The sequence below is a fragment of the Rhipicephalus microplus genome, chromosome 2 (assembly GCF_043290135.1).
Source record: "Rhipicephalus microplus isolate Deutch F79 chromosome 2, USDA_Rmic, whole genome shotgun sequence".
NCBI lineage: Eukaryota > Metazoa > Arthropoda > Arachnida > Ixodida > Ixodidae > Rhipicephalus > Rhipicephalus microplus.
The window spans coordinates 184,454,654-184,477,170 of record NC_134701.1 but is presented as its reverse complement, the minus strand read 5'-3'; the positions used below and the strand labels follow the sequence as shown (position 1 = coordinate 184,477,170).

The window sequence follows — 22,517 nt, the reverse complement described above, 5'->3', positions numbered from 1 at the left end:
TGATACTGAAAAGACAAACAACTTATCGACGGAAAGAGATCAGCTAGGTATAAGAAAACCGGCAGATTTTACGTTTGTATTATGTCTCGCTCAGTCAGAAGCCGAGGTAAAACGTGTTCCAATTGCGCCATCTGCAAAAGGGATACATGTCGAGTTAGCAGTAGTGAGAAAATGTTAATTTCAGCGATGTCAATTACATTTGTATAGTTAAAATTGACGTTTTGAAATGGAAAAATATATTAGAGAACATTCACCAGGCTTTCGTTCTTAAACATGCGCTGTTTTCTTTTATAACGAAAGCCAAGGAACATATTCGTACATATTTGCTAGAAAATAACCGCTCTGTCAACTCGACAATCTTATAAAAATATCTGATAACTAATTGTTTTGAAAAATTCTGAATTCAGTTTCGCATTTGCATTGGCATACCTGCAAAAGAAACCAACTTGCGCATTACGATCATACAGCCGCAGTCCTCATGGTCAGTACTCTGCAAACTGATGAAAAACTAAATTGTGCGTAGCACTAGAACGACAAGGCTACAACTGTTCTTCGATTTCAGGCAAAAGGAAAAGTGTTAGTACAGGGAAAACGTGTGAGGAATAGAGAGAAAAAATGGAAGTCCCTCTAATTTGTGTTAAATGAAGTGTACGTAGAAATTCAGTCTTTCCTAAGATTCCCTGATTACGTGCTTCTGTGCCATTGAATGCTCATAAATTATAACTGTATGCTTCTTTGCATATATACATTTGTTGATCTCGTAGTACTGCCAAAATAGGTGTAACGTGACTCTGTAAACATACTCACCGAGAAAACTTTTTTTATCTCAATTTATTCATTTTTTCGTCACAGAAGAGCAGTACATGCCCAGTTAAAAATTTGCAGGGACAGTGTCTTAGGTCAGTGTTTGGTTTTCCATATTGCTCAACCCGACAAGAAGCGCAGTGCAAAACACGTTATTTGAGGCACGCCCTTTCTAAGTACTACAGAAAATGATTAGGGAGGCTGAAACAAATCACAGATTACGTAAATCAAAATTGCTGATTTCAGTAAAATAGCAGAGTTTCATTATTTTCAGCATGCTGTCAGACGCTCAGTCATCACCACAATGGAAAACACATGTCATTTGACGTCATCACCATCACTAGGCTAGCCACATAGCTTAAGATTAGTCTACCTGCATTAAGAAAATTGAACACCGTTTGGCTCTATAGGATTGTTCACAAATTATTGACGATAAATAACTGATTATCTCTCACACTAATCTTCTAAAAATTTTCATAAAGAAAAGACACACGAGCATCTGTTCTCGAACGCTGTCTCACCGAACTAATTCCGAATGCATCGTGGAGCTCCTACAGAAAATGGGCATTGTTCGTTTGGTCCTTGCAGTTTCGCAGGAAAGGAAATGAGTTACTTCGAAAATTTGTCGTGCTTTTGCGTGTCTCCGACCCTCCGCACTCCCGCAACTATCGAGCCCAACTGCACTCGACGACGACAGAAACAGAGGGGGGGAGGGGGGAGATTCGCAATTAGGTTAATTAGCTCCGGCCCCACAGTGATATTTCACGGCTTCGTAATGAACGTCGAACACGCCAAAGGTATCGCATGAAAATTATAAAGGTGGTTTGGGTGCCTTAAACACGCTTTAGATAAATGAGGCTCTAGAAAATAAAGGAAGCGAAGATATGTATACAGAACAATACGCACGTGAAAACCGTCAAAATATTACAAATGACTGCATGAGTGGAGTTTTCCTAGTGTCATCATTAGGCCTGGAAGAGAAATGTGTGTGTCTCAACATGTCCATTATTAGCCCTTGCTGAGCTATATCCATCCCACGGAGCTATGACTTCGTCGAGGTGAAGCTTCACTTCTTTGTCGCCTTTGGTTGGGGGTTGCCTTCAGAAAAGCATATAGAGACCTCATCGGATTGACCGACAATGCGGAATGCGACGTCTACTGCATCAAAGAAGACATCGACCATCTGATATGCCATTGCCCTCGATTTGCCTCTGAAAGACAGAAGCTTTCGGACGCATTGCGACAATTGGACGATTGGCCACTGTCTGTGCAGATGCTACTGAAACACCGTCATCGCCTTTCGTCGGCTCAAAAAGCAGTCAAAGCTGTCATGTGCTTTTTTGAGGACCACCTTTAACTTTTGTGTAGTGCCACCGCTGCATACGCGCCAGCCGATTGACAGACAATCCTTCTTTTTGTTTTCTCTCTCTCTCTCTTTCTCTTCTCTTTCCCCCCACTCTCTCATCTTTGTGCCCCCTTCCTATTCCTCCAGCGTAGGGTAGCAAACCGGGCATGTGCTTGGTTAACCTCCCTGCCTTCCCTCTTGTTGTTTATCCCCCATATATACGATATCCAAAATTTTCAATTTACTTTTACATAACCCCATAATAACGATATCAAGAATAAACAATTATCCTAGGTTTATTTCCATTTCTCGTTAGTTTTTAGTTCCATTGGGGAGTGTAAACCGACATCCGCATAAGTGTGACACAAGGCTTGGTCAGATGGGTATGACAAAGAATAAGTAAAAGCGGTACGAATAGAAAGAGGTCAAATTGTTAATTCAGAAAAAAGTTAAATAAATTTCGAGGGTTAAAGTAAAATACACCAAGTGTTACTTTCATTGTGATAGCAATTATATGGACACTCTTCGCAGGATTTCACCATTATCGTCGGCGTCGATGTCATGCACCATATATGTATACGTGTCTAAATATATGAAAACGCAAGAAAGAAAAAAAATCAGGAAAAAAAGACTGCTGCACGCGGAACCGAACGTGTAACCTCCACGTCGTGAATGAGAGGTGTTAACTACTGAGCCACAGAGGAATACCTCCATGGACGTTCAAACGGCAAGCATTCATATCTACCACTTACCGCTGTTGGCGGACATCTCGGGGGGGGGGGGGGGGGGGAGGGGGGAAGATATCGTGTTATCAGCATTATCAGCAAGATGGCGCGATGAGCGTGCCGCGGCGAAGAGGAGGGGAATGTACCATCTCTCGCGCGCTCTTATCACCCGTGAGGAGGATCATTCGTCTTGGCTGGCTTGCATTGGAACGATTCTGTTGTAGTTGAGGGGCGCACAAAGGTCCCTGCAATCGTTGCACAGCCTCCATTTGCGAAAAGGGTGTGCTTTTGAGACACAGCGAAGTAAAAACTGAGACGCTTATTCGTGTTCATCTGTACCTGTGATTACGTTCCGTGCGTCATTTGTGCGTGAGAAACACGGGGCACGTTTCGATCTGCTTGCCATTCTGCGCGTGACCTTACAGTTTGTTGCTATCACGTTCATTGCTTCGCCTTTGCGGCAAAGCTATGACTTTCTTTAGGCACACTGAATTTCGCCAACTTATTAGGGTGATCTGACCTTGGAGTTGTAATGAGCCTCTGGGCTTGAAACGAAGCACCACAAAAACATGTTTATTATGCTATCATTTTTCTACGATGATTCTTGTTGCGTTACCAAGCGACAGACTGACGAACAAACAAACCCCTGCCTCATTGAGTCTACATACAAAGGTTCCCGTATCTATAGGCACAATAATAATTGCAAAGATTTCTCCACAAAAGAATAAGTTTCCCATTCTAAAAGTGGACAGATGTAGATTCAAGTAAATCCGTCTACATGTTTCGCGGTACAGTGCTTAGAATTATCGATTGATGATCATATATGTGCTTGAAACTCCTTCAAACCCAATGAATTATCTGTTCGAAACTGAAAGTGTACAACCAGTAACAAAATCCTCGTTCCTCGTTTCTATTTCTGAGTTTGATTAGTACACGCAACCTGAATATTACAGCGCTGTTTTTAAAAGCTTCTCAGTGCCCCGTTATTATTTTCAGTTTGCTTAGGACCTCTCAAAATAGCACAGCTTATGTGAGAAATTACCATTGAATAATGGCATCGTTAGAACAGGCACAACAAGAACACCGCTGGTCCCTGGAGAACCACCGCATTGCTAAGATACTGTACACTAAAGTGAGAGCGGTGAAAAAAATGCGGGAAACAGAGTAAATAAGCGACTTGCTTTTACCCACGAAATCCCATCACGTGTTTCTGCTCTAATGAAGGCTACACTTTTGTAAATGTGACTTCAGTTCTTAACGGCAAATAGCGGTTTTCTCCGCAGAATGGTGAAGAGAGGTACATTGAGTATTTCGCAACTTCCCAGTACTATGAGGATGTATAGCGTAGTGGGTCCCTTGCAACTACGCCTGTAGCAGTCGCCCTCAATATAGCTTACTAAGCGCTCTGAAAGGCCGCCCTTTTAGCTATCGCTTTGACTGGGTAGTCTGTGCTGCAGAGGCACGGCATTTTGATATTGTAAAATTCAATCTAGACACTCCCTTAGTCCCAATGTTTGCAATACAAATTTAGGTTGGAATGCACCTAACTAGTGAAAAGCACATTATAGCGCATTGAAATTCTGCTACTCTTGAATGGCGTTTGCTTTATGATATTATATATATGACACATTTAGCACACAAGCATTTTGTTTTCATATCAAGACATCTATAAGAGCTGCTTTTGATCTTCAAATTTCTCTGATGCTTCTTCTTCTAAAGGTGTTGCCGTTTTTGCTGGTTTCAAAGACTGATTGATCAACCAAGCTAAATAAGTAGAAAATCAGCAGGAAAGAAAGGATTTGGCGTTTCCAAAAATAAAGAAGGCTACTTGTACTTTCGAGATATAAAATCATGCACTCTTTCATTACATTTAGCTGCTTAGAGGGCAACATTCGTTAATTGAACGCTTGCATACGTTTTCCTACAATGCCTACGTGTTGCCACATGCTCAACATCTCTCGCAACATTTCGAAGTCACAAGATCGTCTCCATTTTTCTCACCTTGCTGCATTATGATAATTCTTCTTTCCGACATCCAAGTTTATACCCAGGCACTGCACTTTGAAGCTCACAAAAGGAACAAAAATTATGGAGGCGCTTGCAAGGATTACTCACTTAAAGAAAGTGCTAGTTTCATTATTCCACAACCACTTCCACATGTCGCGTGATGCTGCTACCATTCCCATCCTCCGGGATCATGGCGGCATCAAAATACGACCTTAATAATTTGAGTGACATCGGACACATTGACAAGGCAGCATATCAAACCCATACATTATCTGTTCTCTCTGTAAGCCCATTCTTTTACAAGATCAGTCCCTCATTACCTCAACGTGTATTCAACCTCTTTTGGAAACCTCTTTTTTATTTCAATGTGGGTCTTTGTTCTCTTAAGAGCACAGCGTGCCGTTGAGCAGCAGCAAAATTAACGCGTTCCACACATTTTACGCATTTGCTCCTCAACGACTTTCATGCATCCTCCTCTATAGCTTTCAGCGATGAGAGTGCGCCTCCACCACTGCTTACGGACAAGTCAGACATCCTTTGGGACTTTATGCTTTCCCTTGCGGGTGGTTAGAGCCCTTTGAGCACTTTTTTCCGCCTTCTTCCTAATTACGGTTTAAGAGAAGTCATTCTTGTCTCTCGAGGCAGCAGATGCTTCCTGACGTGCAGCTCAGTAATGAGTTTGCGTAATTTCCATCTGATTGCGAAACTAAAGAGCGAATGTGTTATCGATGTTTTTTCTTCCCCTTTGTAACAAGATGCACGGTGCCTTTCATTTGTGCAGGTTTTTTTCCCCTCTTAATAAGCGTTCATTGGAATCAGCCTGACACAACTATCTGCATATATAACTGCACGAAATGATTGAAAGTCTGCGTGCCTCGGAAGGAAACACTAATGCGGGGAAAAAAAAGGTCGCTACGTATGTTTCGATGAATACGCTTAGCTTGTCAACATCAGCGAATGCAATTCACTAAAGCGATACTCTTTAAAGACGCGCCAGTTCTCATGGTGTTGCGAGAGGGCGCCTATTATGAGCTACACATTCCAAAGTTTCACATTTTTTAGTTCTTCAAGTGAGTAGTTTCAGCTGTTGTAGACGATATGGAGCGCTAATTACTGTATGATCATTTTCCCAGAGGCCTTCAGAACATTAACTTCGCATACGAATCTACCATCACCAGGTTATAAGCACTGTTGTTTAATAGTGGTTATGGATGTCATGGTGAGAATACCTGGATTTAATCAGATTACAATCTGAAGACATGAAAAATAGAAAGCTAGATCAATCTGGTCTCTTTATTTATTTGTCGGCTAGATCTTTATATTTGAAAGAAGAGGTTGCTTATTATTTATTAATCATGTTTTCCTAGCCAGTACCAATAATTTCCATAAGTATGCGAGAAGACAGCTTTCGTTGAGTCATGCAACGGTCATTGGAGAAACAGCTTGTTTAGTCATGCTAAGACAATTCGGTGTGCTTCTCTACGTAATCTTGAGGGTGCACAAGTGCTAGTGAATCGCCAGGCAAGGCCTTCCTCTTTCGCGGAGTGTAATGAAAACAGTGGCCACCTGTTGCTTATCACGTCTTTGCCTTGTGACCTACACGAAATATCGAAATATACGTCACGAAACATTTCACCTGAGCAATGAATATCAATTAGCAAGAACGTGCAATCGGACGAAATATTTAACAAAAACCAGTTGATTGGTTCTTTTTCTTCTCCGAAAACATAGCGTTGTAAATTTGTTTGTGAGCAAAGCTTTCGCAGGGTCAAATTTCCAGTGTAACGTAACTTTCACTCACCAGTTAGCAGTCTTCCAGGTGATAGCAATTGTTCGCGAGTAATCTGTTCATAAACAGAAGTCGTCGGGATAATTCGCAAAAAATAAACAATATTACACGTCACGGACGAGCCAAACAGTTACTGGTAAAATTATTACTGGTAGCGAATCAGTCAAGTCAACAAAGCAGCCAACTCTAACTATTTGCTACCAACTAACTATTCTATTCTACCAACTGACTCTAACTATTCGCTAGCGAGTGAATACTCGAGTGATTCTGATTGCTCAATCAAGTAAAGATGCGGAAAGACATCTTTACTTGCTTGCTTGGAATCGTACACGTGTATTTCAGTAGTCTCACCCCGCCGCGGTGGTCTAGTGGCTAAGGGAATCGGCTGCTGACCCACAGGTCGCGGGATATAATTTCGGCTGCATTTTCGTTGGAGGCGAAAATGCTGTAGGACCGTGTACTCAGATTTGGGTGCACGTTAAAGAACGACGGGTGGTCGAAATTTCCGGTACCCTCCACTACGGCATCTCTCATAATCAAATGGTGGTTTCGGGACGTTAAACCTCACATATCAATCAATTTCGGTAGTCTTCTAGGTTTCAAACGTGTCACCTACAGTGCGTTGATCATTCTTTCAAGATGGCACTGTCCTCAATGTTTTGCACTCATATGCGACGTTATTACAGACCCAATGGATGAGGTTTGTGCACAAGATGGAGCTCGTTTCACATTGGCACAACGGGCACCTGTACACGTGTGACTCCTGGTGAATCGACGAGATATTAGAGCACGTCTTCTGCAGCTGCAGTGACACTTCACCACCCAGCGATACCCCTATGAGTTTTTCCCGACCAAATGCCCATGAGACCACTTCCTGGAGCCAAGAAGCGTGGGCTGTGTATATGTGCCCAGATCTTGCAACGTTACTGAATAATTACACTCTATAGGCCTCTGCCACCGTCGGTAGATTCAATATGATCCGCGAAGTACGCGTCATTCTGTATACCTCTGTTTTATTTGTTCCCTGTCTACTTCCTCTGCGTATTCATTTTTTATGTACACAAAACGAATAATAATAATAATAATAATAATAATAATAATAATAATGATAATAATAATAATATAATTTTACTATGTTACCATGAACTCGAGGTGGTTAAACGTGGGAAGTAGACACGAAGAGCAAGCCGTAAGATAGTGTGCGTGTGCCTCCTCTCGTTCAGTCCTTGAAATGTCCGCTCGATGGCGATGCTTCTATATGAGGAATATATGATGAAAAGATGCGAGATGGTGGCACTTGGAGTGTTGAATAGGTGGACGAACGGACACACAGACAGACGCATGGACGGATGCACGGATGGCTGCGCGGACGGATGGACGCATGGACGGACGCAGGAGCGGATGCATAGACGAAAGCAGAGACGGAGGCACAGATGAACGTGCGGACGCACGAACAGACGCACGCATGGACGGGCGGATGGATGCAAGAGCGGCCACACAGACGCACGCATGGATGAACGGAAGCAAGAACGAATGGACGGACGGATGCTTCGCCCCACCTTCCACCATTCACCCCGTGGATATGCTGCCATTTTTTTTTATTCAGCGTGAAAAGCGTTCCGCTAAAGCTATCCCTTTTATCCCTTTGTCTGCAGCGTGGCCGCACGTACTCAACGCGCCGCCACGCTGCAGACACGTCGGTGCGAGTTCATCGAGGAGAACTGCCTTGGAAATTTTCTGGAGTGCTGCATTCGGGTGATTGTTTTTGCGTTGAGCGGCTTCATCGTCATCGTAACCGGCAGAATGATCGGGGATCACAGAGGATGTCGAAAGACGGCGATAGTTGGGAGGGCGCAAGAACGATGGAACCAGTTGGGGATACGACGTGTTGAGACTGGATAAAGCACGCACAGAAACACGAACACAAGAAGGAGAAAAAACCGTTAAAATCGTGGGCGCCTACTCTGAGCAACGGTTTATTCAGTATAAACATGACTCAATACCTACAAGCCTAATTACACATGCTGTTGCGAGATGACACGGTCTGTTGTTGCCCGCTGCAGCGCCACAGTAGTGGGCACAATCATGCGGCTGCCGACGACATAGTCACTAAGGTATACGTTGAGGGCACCCACCAATACATGTATAGGTGGAAATGGAGCGTTACGTGAAGGGACGTTTATCCGCATTGGTGGTTGCGGAGTGCACCTACGCATTGCCTTCTGTGGTCTCCCATCTAGCTACGCAGTCGCGGCTTAATTGATCAAATAATGAAAAAAACATAAATGGTTGCGTTCATAATTTCTATTAGGCAGCATCGTGATTATTGACACAATTATTGACTTGACGTGATTATTGAAAACAATTGACAAAATTTAGGGTCGGGCATATCAACATTGAAAGAGCCTAACATTGTAAAAAAGTATATAGTTAGCAATTGTCTCATATACTACATGATGACCACGGGGTGGAAATGTATAAGAACGGTAAAAATAATGATAAGAGTGACTTAGTTACTATGTTTCGAACGTGTAATAAGATTGACAAGTACGCCATAGTGGGAATACTGGGAACTTCTGAACATGTGACATTTTTTTAGCGGGCACTGACATCATACAGTATGGAGACTTCCAGCGCCGTATAATGACAGTACAGGCGGAGCGAAGGAAAATTGATGAATGTGGGGTGTATTTTCTGATATAATTTTTCATATAGTGAAAATTCCATCTATTTTATTTAACTATTCAATGTCGCAACATATACACGCTATTGCGCTATAGCATTCTTGAAGTGCCGCCGTCATTCTGGTTAAAATAAATTGCATGCCCAATTGCTATGTAATCATAATTCTTGTTTTAAAGTTTTAAGCGTAAACATCCCCTCACGACAAAATAAGGAACAAGAAGTAACAAAAAAAAAACACGTCCACGTTTGTGGGCATCAGCGGCAAAGGCACGGTTATATTTTTTGGCCTGAGCGTATTTCCAGCGTAGCGCGAGGCCACGTTATTACACGCTTGACAGTCATACGTGTTACAAAAGAAATAATTGAAGCCGGAAACAAAACGATAATAGGCTGAAGTGGCAATAAAGAAATAGATGTCACGTTGCTTCCATAAGCGCAAACTTTCCATTAGCCTACTCATTTTCTTTACCTCGAAGAAATAAGGTGAGGGGGTGGGGAAGATTGGTGAGCGTCATGCTTTTAGTCGGCGGTAATAAAACTGAAAGCCATCTTAAGTAAAAATTATGGCAAAGCCAAACCACAAAGACACCTAAGGCTAAGCCTTTTTCGTACCTTTCTCAAACACGTGATGTCCTCTAGGTTGAGCCGGTGACGCCAAAATATGCTGGGCAAACAAAAGCCTGAGCCCTTTTGAGTCACGATAGTGTTAGATTTAAAATTAAAAGAATATACCGGTTTTATACGCCTACCTTGAAGCACACCTTTCCCCCAGCTGAAAGGTAGAGGTGCGCTACAAAGGCTGATTCCAAGCAGCAAAAGAAATAAGAAGTTTAAAGAAGGAAGACGGAATAAATGCCTTCAAGCGCAAAAACTTTTGAAACACCGGAAACGTTTTTATCTCACGTTGCTTTTTGGCAAATACCTTTTTTTTCGGCTTCTACTAGACGCTCTTTGCGTAGAACAGCACGAAAAAAAAAGGAGCATGGGTCGGGGATGGCGTGTGACCTTTCATTGTTGCATTTGCCTTTTTTTTTTTTCAGAACTGTCTTTTGTATCTTGTTCTTCTTTTCTTCAGCGTAACGTGGTGGCATAGAAGAGGCGTTGCGACGATCTGCGCTTCGCCAGGCAGTTTGAACTGCAGCCGAGCGCCGAATGCTCTCCTCATGCCCCCTTCCTCTACATTTTTTGGAGGTGCGTGCAAACACCGCCCCTTCACCACGTTTCGCCGGAGTTCAACAATTTAGGTCACACTATTTCTTCACCTCTATCGGTGCATGGCTCTTTTAGCTCTGAAAAAGGGAATGTCTCGTTGGCAGTTTTCGTTTTCGAAACACGCATTCACGCTTTTTTGCATTATTTCGAGATTTTCTAACAGTGAGCTGCATACGCAGATAGCGTTCACACGTTCAGAATAGTGTGCAATCGCAGGATCTTGATTGATTGATTAATTGATTGATTGATTGATTCATTGATTCATTGATTGATTGATTGATTGATTGATTGATTGATTGATTGATGTGTGGCGTTTAACGTCCCAATACCACCATATGATTATGAGAGACGCCGTAAAGGAGGGCTCCGGAGATTTCGACCACTTGGGGTTCTTTAACGTGCACCCAAATCTGAATAGCAGAATCTTAAGATGGCATTCTTTTTCGCACTTCAGCGTATCTTCATAAGTCTTTCTTCTCAACTTTATGCCTGCTCGTTCATTGCAGTAATGATTAAGAAAGTAACACCAAAAGTGCGCAGCACGCGAGCGGAAATTCGGAGACATTGTGGCGTCTATCTTCGTGAAAGGGCGTATTTGACACATCGTGCAAACGTTGATATTTAACTGTATTTCTTGTAATATATTGGTAACCTCAAACACATCATATCACGCTTGCTCGTGTAGCCTCAGTCATGCTTTAGACAATGCCAATTGACATTTATCCACAGCTCTTTTTTTCTTCAATAGCGCGCTATGTTCCCTGCTTTCCTTATTCCTTTCTTTCACTGAAGATCAGTCTAGAAGTGAGGCCTTCGGTCGCTCTCTCAACGCCTCCGTAATTCAATTCCTTCCGACATTTTGGTGTGGCGAGAGCTGCTTTCTCTCTCGGCGGAGGTTTAAATGCGCCAAACAGCAGTAACTGAAATGGTTTGCCTGTAACTTCGTACATACGTTCTCGATTTGCACCACCCGTAAATGTAAATCACAACGTATTTTGGAGGCTTTAGAGCGATGTAGACATTATTAATTTCTGGCAAATTGCTGGAATGGCCTCCCCCCCCTAGGGGCCAACGGAGAGACCGTGTCTCCCGGTAGCTTCCTTGGCCTGCTGGATTGCCCAAAGTTGCTTGTCCAAGCCCGAACTGAGCAGCGCAGTCCGCCAACGCACCCGAAGGTCTTCATTGGTGGCCGCGACCCCAGAATTTCTGACTAATGCTGGACATTCCCTTAGTATATGGTCAAGATTGGCTCTGCTGGTACAGTACTGGTATAGACTGGAACTGTAGACGTCGGGATATATGTGGTGCATGATGACAGGGTTCGAGTATGGGCGTGTTTTAGTAGCTGCCGCCACTGAACGGACTCGGCCCGATTTAGCTTGGGGTAAGGCGGAGCGTACTCCCGCCTTTGCAGTCGATAGTGTTGAGTTATGTCGATAAATTTAGTGAGCCGATCGTCCCTTATCGACACCGGCGCAGAAAAGTTCGTTTGGATGGCCACTTCATCTGACGCAACTAGGAACGTAAGACCTCGAGCCACGTTGTGGGCCACATCATTCGGACTGTCCTCCGGGTTACTTAGTGGTGCGTGGACAGGAAACCACAGAATGTGCACATATTCGTCCGCCTCGTGAGTTTTGCCGGTACTAAGAGTCCGCAATGCCTCGGGGGAGATTCTGCCGCTGGAGTAGTTACGAACGAATGTTGATTGATTGATATGTGGGATTTAACGTCACAAAACCACCATATGATTATGAGAGACGCCGTAGTGGAGGGCTCCAGAAATTTCGACCAACTGGGGTTCTTTAACATGCACCCAAATCTGAGCACACGGGCCTACAACATTTCCGCCTCCATCGGATATGCAGCCGCCACAGCCGGGATTTGATCCCGCGACCTGCGAGTCAGCAGCCGAGTACCTTAGTCACTAGACCACCACTGCGGGGCTTTCAAACGACTGTCTGCGAGTCGCTGATTACACATGAGGCGTTAGTGTGAGCTATGGCCATTGCAATAGGCACTTCCTCTGCCGTTTCTACGTTTCGTGTGATGATTGACGCGCTGCTATTGCAATATTGTGTGTGGTCTACGACAGCAGCCACGAAGGGGTGACGTTCCTGGTAGCGTTCTACGTCGACAAAGACTGCCTCACGGTTCCAGCCAAACATCTTTGACATTTCTGTGACATTTTCTTGTCTCTGGCATCTCATCTCTACTCGTTTTAAAAGTAACAAATTTTGGTTTTTTGTTTTGTCAAAAATTTGTTTAAGCATGTACGTTAAAATGTATACAATTGTCCCTCAATAGAAGCCTTTCACAAAAACCACGGTTCAAGTGAACTTGGACTATTATTAAATGGTTGTAACTTTAGGAACCTCATTAGATAAACATATGTAATTTGCGAACACAAGACAGCATATGTCACGTGGAAGGAAGCGAGGCAAATGAAGGCACGAGAATTCGTCCAATCTTCCTTCTTCAGCTGCCAAGCAGTGTCGTCAAATGCGTGCAACCTGCTTGGGTCGAAATCGACAAACGCATGTCGCAATTATGTATTATATTTATCTGTTGCAATCGAAAGCACTCGAAAGCCTATCACGCTCACCTGTACTCTCAGGCATCTTCTTATTCTTTAGTTTGAAAAAGTTGAATCTTTTAGAACTCATACCACTTGTAACACTACTGCTTTACAATACTCTAAGGCAATGTACTGCGACAAAAATTACGCACAACAAATAAAACAATACAACCAATAAACATAAAGAAACGGGAAACTTGTGGCTCTTTCATCTGGAAAGGAAATCTTGTGCCATGCTGCCGTATGTTTTTTTGTGATAAAGAAACAGGGCCGGAGGTCCACAGGAAGGGGTATGATACTCTATTGAAACTTATGTGCCACAAGTCATATATTCTGCTTCACATCGTGACCAAAACAGCGGTCATGCCACCACATGTCTTCTACTTTTCAACGCACATTCACAGCTCGTGGTAATCCACGTATTATACCACATGGTCATAAACCTTTTAATTATTTCTGGGTTATGGCACTGGAGGGAACATTGCAGTGCAAGGAACACGGTACAAAAGAAGACAGGTGCAATTAAAAGCGAGACAGACACAAAGCGTCGCCCTTTCTTGTTCTCGTCTTCTTTTGCACTGTGTTCCCTGCAGTAAATGTTACAGCTGGCCGAGTTGGTTCATAATGTAAGGTAAGCCGGTGTGCGCAAACTCGTGTGATCACGTGACTAAGTCTCTTTCGTGGCTATATATCTCTGGGGTTCACGAAATATTGAAGTCACTTGAAAGTTTGCACCTGTCTCTGTCCGGTCTTTCTGTATCATCACTTTCATTTGCGCACATCGCTTTACCACGAAGTTTCCTCCAGTGTTTACCTGCAAAAATTCAATTTTGCCCCACCGCGGTGGTCTAGTGGCTAAGGTACTCGGCTGCTGACCCGCAGGGCACGGGTTCGAATCCCGGCTGCAGCTGCTGCATTTCCGATGGAGGCGGAAATGTTGTAGGCCCGTGTGCTCAGATTTGGGTGCACGTTAAAGAACCCCAGGTGGTCGAAATTTCCGGAGCCCTCCTCTACGGCGTCTCTCATAATCATATAGTGGTTTTCGGACGTTAAACCCCACATATCAATCAATCAAAAATTCAATTTCTCCTTTTGCGTTGCCGTGACAGACGAATTAGGATGGTAATCAACTCTGGTATTGTGCTCTAAAAAATCTGTCATTTTTCACGCATTGGGAGGAACAATTTTATAGGAAAAAAATTTGCGGCTACTAGCCTGATTTAGTTTTGTGTAACCTAGGCGCTCACGCTACAACGGAGACGGAGACGTTGATCGCTTTTATTCAAACGCTCTTATGTGCGTACCATGAAAGGTTGTCGTTGACGTATTGCACCATAGGTGGGCTATAGCAACAGCTGACTCTAGCTTGCTGAGTCATTATTGTACGCATGTAATGCTTGGTAAATTGTTATCAACTGGGATAGCCTACAATGCAACCACATTTCCAGCTACCCCTGCATTTATGCAATGGAGTGCACTTTCAAAACCACCTCGAACTGCGATTTTATTCATTACATTCATCGGGGTTTCTCGGTTACATAAACACCACTGATTCAGCCATCGAGTCACTACGACAAGAGCTCCGGAAAACTGTCATCTTAACAATAATCATTATTGCTGTTATGGAGTTGATATGAAGAGAAATCACCTATGGCACGTATTTTCACTTTAGGGGCTGTTTTTTACGGGTATGTGACACACCTAACTGTTAGGAAAGGTTACGTGATGTATACGACATCCTCGTCATGTTGTTCGTGCTAGTTATGGCAGGTACATATATATTGTGACCTATCATTTGTATGTGTCATACATTGATACTCCAATGTCGCCGACTGTCCCTAAAATTTTTCACGTTTAGGACTAGGGACTGAAAATACAGAAAACCTGCTTCTTCGCAAGGCACAGAGAAATTAGTCCCGTTTGAGTGATTGGACATCTGCATAACTCGAGACGCATTGTGCTCATTGTGTCCGGTGGCGCAGCTGGGCTCCATTACAATATTATGGTAATATTCAAAGATGCGTACTCGTTTCTTTCCATGTTTGAACTAATGCATTCCCCTAGATCGAATGAGAGAGAAGGAATAGGAAAAAGCCGTCTTCTGTGAAAAAAAGAAGGGCACGCTCAAGCTGCATAAATCTCGTGTATTAGCCGCAACGGTGCAAGGAAGGAACGAGGGAAGAGTGACGAGACAATAGCGTTCCTGCGAGGCTTTTCTTCTCCCACGGTGCAAGTTACTCTCGGCCATTCGCCATGTAGAAGCTGTGTCGTTCGTGTTTATCTTGCTGTCGCATTAAATGTGCCGTTTGTTCTCGGCAGCGACCGCACATTGTGGCGGCAGCGGCCTTTCCAGCCCCGCACGTTTGCGATGCACCCGATTGAGTTATTGTCCACGCTCCAGCGATTGCAATCTCCCTTTCCGGAAATGGCTCTATTGCCGTTTATTTTGGTGCCTTCGCGTCTGCCGAGCGCTTTCGTAAGCACGCGAGACTTGCCTGTGTTTTTTTGTGTGTATTTCTGTTCTTCACTTAACTCCATCCATTATTCACTGCCTGTTGATGTGAGCCGTTTTTCTCTGGTAAATTTCGGGTTCGCATCAACTATATTTTAAAATATTTTTTTATAGAACCTCATCTTTGTGTAATAATAAACAACGGCCAAAGCAAAAAAGTGAAGGGGTAGGCTGACAACTGTTCTCTAGAATGGCACAACGCCTGCCTACTATTTTGAGAGGAGGTAATATTGTAGGCATTCATTAAGCACATCATCTATCTTTACACATATTCATCATCATGAGTGGTCGTCATCTTCTTCTGCTGTGGGGATTTGGCTTGTCTGAGTTCTGTGCCTTGGGCGTGGTCGCTTCATCGTGTCTTCTGGGCCTAATAAAGGTTGCCTTCACCGTTACATCACAAGTGGTGGAGGTGCTGGGTATGACTAATATGTTAATCACAATATGTTAATCACTGTAACGAGTTAAAATTCATTGTTTTCGTCCCAAGCGTGAAGCAATGATTGCGGTAGCAGCAGGTTCGACTTTTATACAAAAAATCATTAGCCGCTATTTCTTTTGGATCAGAACTGACATAACTCTACAAAAAAGCTACTTTTAGTGAATATGGGCGCTTCAGCGAGAAACGTGGTTTTTTTCCTACCATCTGTCGCCTCAAATGTAAAGTAATCATGACAGCACATCATCTATCAATGCAGGTTGATCACGTCAGTTGGGACAGCGGGTGCTCAGCGGTCACTATCACTTCTTTATAATTAAACTTAGCAGTCTGCACGAAGGACTCTTTTATAGCAGCTGTATGACATAAATACTCAATGCACAGTGCATATGCACGCCATTCCTTGTGTGCCTTGTTTCCCGGCATCTTTTTGGCATTTATGTGTTGTTTTATCCGGCATCGGCATAATAGCTGATACCAAGCCACGAAAAGAGGACGCATAGCCTTCCACAAGATGCAGTTCTTGAATGTTTAAGCCTTACAATATATGTCGGCATCCCCAAACTAAATCAGCAAGAATGTGAAATTTTTGCTCACATACAGGTGAAAAATTTCGGCATGTCCTGCGTACCATGAGAATTAACATAATGCGAAGCATGCAGAGGGAAGGTGACCGTGTTGTAAATTTCTTAAGGACTAACACGTCGTAAAATGAAGCAAAGCATAATGTACAAATGTTGCACGCATAGACATATGTGAAGCACATTAGGATGCTTGCGTAAGCTGTTGTTTGCACTCACGAAGTGCAAACAGCTGCTTACGTAAGCACCTTACGAAGCGCCTGTGCTCACGAAGATGGTAGCCCTGAACACTGCTACATAAATGAACTTCAGGAAATGTCCAATAACTTCCATTGACTTCAGCGCGACGTGACGGCTACGTATGTATTGTTTATAAAACTGGATAGCCCCCATCCCCCAGCACTGCAACTACAATTGACGTTTCACTAATATTACAATCTATTCGAAAAGTAGTTCTGAGACTGCACTTCACACGAAGGTCTTTCTTCTTTCCTTCAGTCCGTGTTACATATTGCGCGTCACTTCCATCTTCCAATTTTACAGTCGTGTCACGCAATTCAAGTCCTGATATATAGCAAGCTTCCAAACTGATCTTGTGCATTATGCATTATGACCGGGGTTGTGCATTATTATGGCAGGTATGTCATGATTCTCTTGATACCACGTGTGAGTTATGACCCATACAGGAGCGTCAAGCATTAGTACTTTCATTGTTTGTGAAGGAAGCGATACGACGTCTAAATAAAAAAAACAACAGCATGCATGTAAAACAACACCAAAAATCAAAAGCGAACCCAATGAAAAGCTATGGCTGTAGCAGCCAGCTTTCATGACGCGCCAAACGCTACATGCCAGGCCTAAAGCGTCGATTTTACGACCAACCTAATTACAGATGGCAATGTTATAGCAAATGAACCTCCACGGCAATAGATTCACGTCGGTCTACCACGGGGCAAACGCAACATTTTTCTGAGAATACATTTGCAAATTCTCAAAAAGGTACTTTCACTTTCACTTTATTTCCTTAAAGACCCCACAGGGGGGTGTTACATAAGGGGTGGGTTGTACAACAAAGATACAAAAGCCACAGGTTAACATTGCAGATGCATTGACACACTTTGAATAAAACGTGATGGACAGGTGATTGAAACAACATCGTGGGGAAGGTCATTCCATTCTTTGGCGGCGCGGCAGAGAAATGATGCAGAAAATGTTGAGGTGCCAGATATGGGTCGGAAGACTTGAAGTGGATGGCCAGTGCGGGGAGAAATGCGTGCGGCGGGAGCGATGTAAGGTGGTTGGTGGAGTGAGCTGTGATACAACTTGTGGTACAGTGACAACGTAGCAATTCTGCGGCGAAGGGAAAGACTTAATAAACCGGATTCATTTTTAAGGGATGAAACACTGACATCGTAAGAATAAGAAGAATGAATGAAGCGAGCGGCACGATTTTGAACTGCTTCGATAGCGTTGATCAGATAAACTTGGTGAGGGCTCCAGATGGGTGATGCGTATTCAAGTTTGGACCGAATCAGCGACTGATAGGCCACAAGACGAACGTGATACGGTGAGTGACGTAGGTGACGTTTTAGGAATCCTAATGATCGGTTGGCTGATGAAATCATGTTAGTGATATGCGTTCGCCAGGAAAGATCAGGGGTTAATGTTACACCAAGATACTTATAGGATACGGCTGTTTCGACTGGCATGTTAGCAATTTCATAGGAAAATTGGAGTGGGTTTTTGCGGCGGTGGAAGGAAACTAATTTGCATTTGTTAGGATTAAGGGTCATAAGCCAATGGTCACACCAGTTTAATACTTCATTAAGGTCATTCTGTAGTGCTGCTTGATCAAAAGTGTTGGTTATTTTGCGGTAGATGACACAATCATCTGCAAACATACGAAGGTTGCAGGATAAATTGTTAGGTAAGTCGTTAATGTAGATTAGGAACAAAAGCGGGCCAAGGATAGATCCCTGTGGCACTCCAGACCTAACAGGATGCGAGTTAGATTTGACGTTGTTAACGAAAACAAACTGAGAGCGGTTAGTCAGAAATTGAGCAATCCAATTAAGAAGTTCAGCCGGTAGATTTATTTGAGAAAGTTTTTTTAGTAGGCGCTGGTGTGGAACTTTGTCGAAAGCTTTAGTGAAGTCAAGAAAAATAGCATCAGTTTGGAGGTTACCATCGAGGTTAGCATGCAGGTCGTGAAGGAAAAGGGCTAGTTGGGTTTCGCATGAGCGGCCTTTTCGAAATCCGTGTTGAGAGGAATGAAAGAAATTGTTAGAATCAAGAAAATGCATGATATGAGTGTATATGACATGTTCCATGAGTTTGCAACATACACTGGTTAATGATATGGGGCGATAATTTAACGGGCAGTCTCTTTTACCTGTCTTGTGAACCGGAATGACCTTCCCACACTTCCAGTCGAGAGGCAGAATACCTGAGGAAAGTGACTGGGAAAACAGCAAAAACAAAAACTCGGCTGATATGTGCTTTGTGTTCTTTAACAGCTTGGATGTAATTTCGTCGGTACCCGCCGAGGATGACAGTTTCATTTTTTCTATTAAAGACAGGATACCATTGAAAGCTATGTTAAAGGGTGGCATTTCAGGCAGATTAGCAGAGACTAATTCTGTTTCAACGGGGTCAGATTCATTCGTAAACACAGACGAAAAGGCGGCATTGAATATATTGGCACATTCTGAACAACTTAATTCTTGACCAGTATCATTAGTAAGGGTGATGGGGGGCGTGTTGGGAGGGTTTATTATTTGCCAGAAACGTTTCGGTGAATCAGCAAGAATTTTCGGAAGTTCCGTATGAAAAAATGAGTACTTGGCGTTGCGCACTTCACTTGAATATGCTTTCTCGGCAACCTTGTATTTTTACCATGCAGAATCAGTGTTTTTATTCTTCGCAGCCCGAAAGAGGCGTTTCTTCTTATTTTCAAGCCTTTTTAATGTTTTAGTAAACCAAGGTTTTTGGCGGGTGGGACGAAAGCTTATTTTAGGGATAAATTGGACAGCTGGCTGGTTTAACTTGTTTTTGAATATTAACCAGCTATCGTTAATGGGTCGCTCCCAGAAGCCATCACGGAACGTCGGAAGAAAAACTTCAAGTTCTCGGGTGATGGCCGCGTAGTTACCCTTGTCATATAACCTAATAGTTTTAGTGCAGGCTTGGCGCATTTGAGGAACGAAGGTAAAATTAGCGTGAATGACTTTATGGTCACTTATTTCATCAAGATATGTTATAGAAGAAAGGCTTTCAGGATCAGTTGTTAAGATTAGGTCAAGAATGTTAGCAGTATCTCGAGAAACACGTGTAGGTTGTGTTATCAACTGAGTGAGATTAAAGTTGAGGCAAACATCAAGGAGATCGTTGGCCTCCTTAGCATTGGGTGCTGATGAAGTTAGATTACACCAATCAATGTTAGGAAAATTGAAGTCCCCCAGGAGGAGGACGTGAGCATTTGGGTATTTGGTCGTAAGTTCGGCTAAAATACCATTAAGCTGGCGCGCGAAATCCGGGCTACTTTTGGGAGGCCTATAACAAACACCTAATACTACGGAATGTGGTACGGAACGAAAAAGCAACCACAATATTTCTAGGTCGGAATCAATGTTTATAAGGGAGCATGAAAGTTGTTCGTTAGTAGCAATCAGGACGCCGCCGCCCCGGGTGCCGGGACGATCTTTTCGAAAAAGAATAAAGTGAGGCAAGTCCGTCAAAATTTCGCTGTCGGTGACGTCAGAGGTCAACCACGTTTCAGTTAGTATAAGTAGGCTGCTATTAGATGAAGATACAAGGTCGGACACGTGGTCGCGTTTGGAAAGATAGCTACGTATGTTGGTGAAAATGACCGAAAAAGAAAGATTGGCTTTGTGACCAAAGACGGGACAATTAGAAGATCTGGGGCGTGAAGGCAACTGCTACGAGCTTTCTTCTACATTTTCAGTTGCCTCGTTAAATACGTACCGTTTGGAGCCCATAAAAAGGGTCTTATACCGTAAAAGGAAGGGACCTGATTTTACTTAAGCAAAAGCCAGTAGGTGCTTCCGTGCGTTCCGGACCCGATGCGAGAAATCCTCCCCGATGCTAAAATCTGTATGTTTAAGCTGGGGGCCCTTAGCAAGGACGGCTTCCTTGGTTTTGAAGGGTGTAAACTGCACTATAATAGGCCGACACCGGCCTTGCGAGTGGCGGCCAAGACGGTGGGCACGCTCGACATCCTTGGATTCGACAGTTATTTTTAGGTGGTCCCTACAAAACCCAGTAATACGCTCCTCAGACTGCGCATACGTTTCGGATGGCTTGTCGTCCGCTAGGCCGTAAAACAACAAGTTGTTTCGTCTGGAACGATTCTCCGCGTCGTCCAGTCGAGCCTCCAGTACAGAGCCCTGGGTAGCTGTCTGGGAGGTGGCGTTGGCCATGGCGTCAAGATCGGATCGGAGTGTATCGACACTACTGTAGTGGGATTCTAGACTGTCGATTCTCTTGCCAAGTTCAGGAATGGCTTTATCAGTGGTAGAGAGCTGGCTTTTTAGGATTTGTACGTCGCTAATGAGCTGGGATTGACCGGAAGACAAGCTTTTTAGTTCAGTCATTATTTGCTCAAGGGTGGTCGGACCAGGGTTAGTTTCAATATCTCCACCCAACAGCAACAGCAGAGAAAACACAATGTTCATACAATCAGAAATAATGCAAACACAGCACTGGGGGCTCGGTAGCTGAACAAGGCATCGGTTGCTTGTTTTTTTTAGCAAAAATACAGTGATGATTACTGACCTGCATCACGAACAGAAGTGGATTAGACTGCGTCGTGGCACAGCCACCGAGCCCACAGAGCGCGGCCGGCTGGTGGGGGGGATTTATACGCCGTGCGCTTGTTGAAGTCGATGACGGTAAAGCTGTGAGAGCTCTTTCGAGCGTCCAGTTTCCGGACTGCAGCGTCGATAGGGCAGTGATGGCCAATGCTGGAAGTAGGCGCCAGTCATCTGCGTTGACGGACCTTGACGGGAAAGGGTTGCTCGCATCGATGCATGATACCGGGCCCAGAAGAACGGGTACGAGCACGCAGCTGATAGCGCGTACGAAATCCTGCATCACGAACAGAAGTGGATTAGACTGCGTCGTGGCACAGCCACCGAGCCCACAGAGCGCGGCCGGCTGGTGGGGGGGATTAATACGCCGTGCGCTTGTTGAAGTCGATGACGGTGAAGCTGTGAGAGCTCTTTCGAGCGTCCAGTTTCCGGACTGCAGCGTCGATAGGGCAGTGGTGGCCAATGCTGGAAGTAGGCGCCAGTCATCTGCGTTGACGGACCTTGACGGGAAAGGGTTGCTCGCATCGATGCATGATATTGGGCCCAGAAGAACGGGTACGAGCACGCAGCTGATAGCGCGTACGAAATCCTGCATCACGAACAGAAGTGGATTAGACTGCGTCGTGGCACAGCCACCGAGCCCACAGAGCGCGGCCGGCTGGTGGGGGGGATTTATACGCCGTGCGCTTGTTGAAGTCGATGACGGTGAAGCTGTGAGAGCTCTTTCGAGCGTCCAGTTTCCGGACTGCAGCGTCGATAGGGCAGTGGTGGCCAATGCTGGAAGTAGGCGCCAGTCATCTGCGTTGACGGACCTTGACGGGAAAGGGTTGCTCGCATCGATGCATGATATTGGGCCCAGAAGAACGGGTACGAGCACGCAGCTGATAGCGCGTACGAAATCCTGCATCACGAACAGAAGTGGATTAGACTGCGTCGTGGCACAGCCACCGAGCCCACAGAGCGCGGCCGGCTGGTGGGGGGGATTTATACGCCGTGCGCTTGTTGAAGTCG

At 44.2% G+C, this 22,517-nt stretch overlaps 1 protein-coding gene across 1 annotated transcript in view; it reads right to left on the bottom strand.

Annotated features, from left to right (window-relative positions):
• The window catches only part of LOC119169648 (cell adhesion molecule Dscam1), a 131,021-nt gene extending 109,905 nt beyond the window's left edge, over positions 1-21,116 (bottom strand). The window contains 1 exon segment of the mRNA XM_075885701.1: positions 20,876-21,116. Coding sequence (XP_075741816.1) covers positions 20,876-21,116 — 241 coding nt within the window.
• Between the last annotated feature and the right edge of the window lie 1,401 nt (positions 21,117-22,517).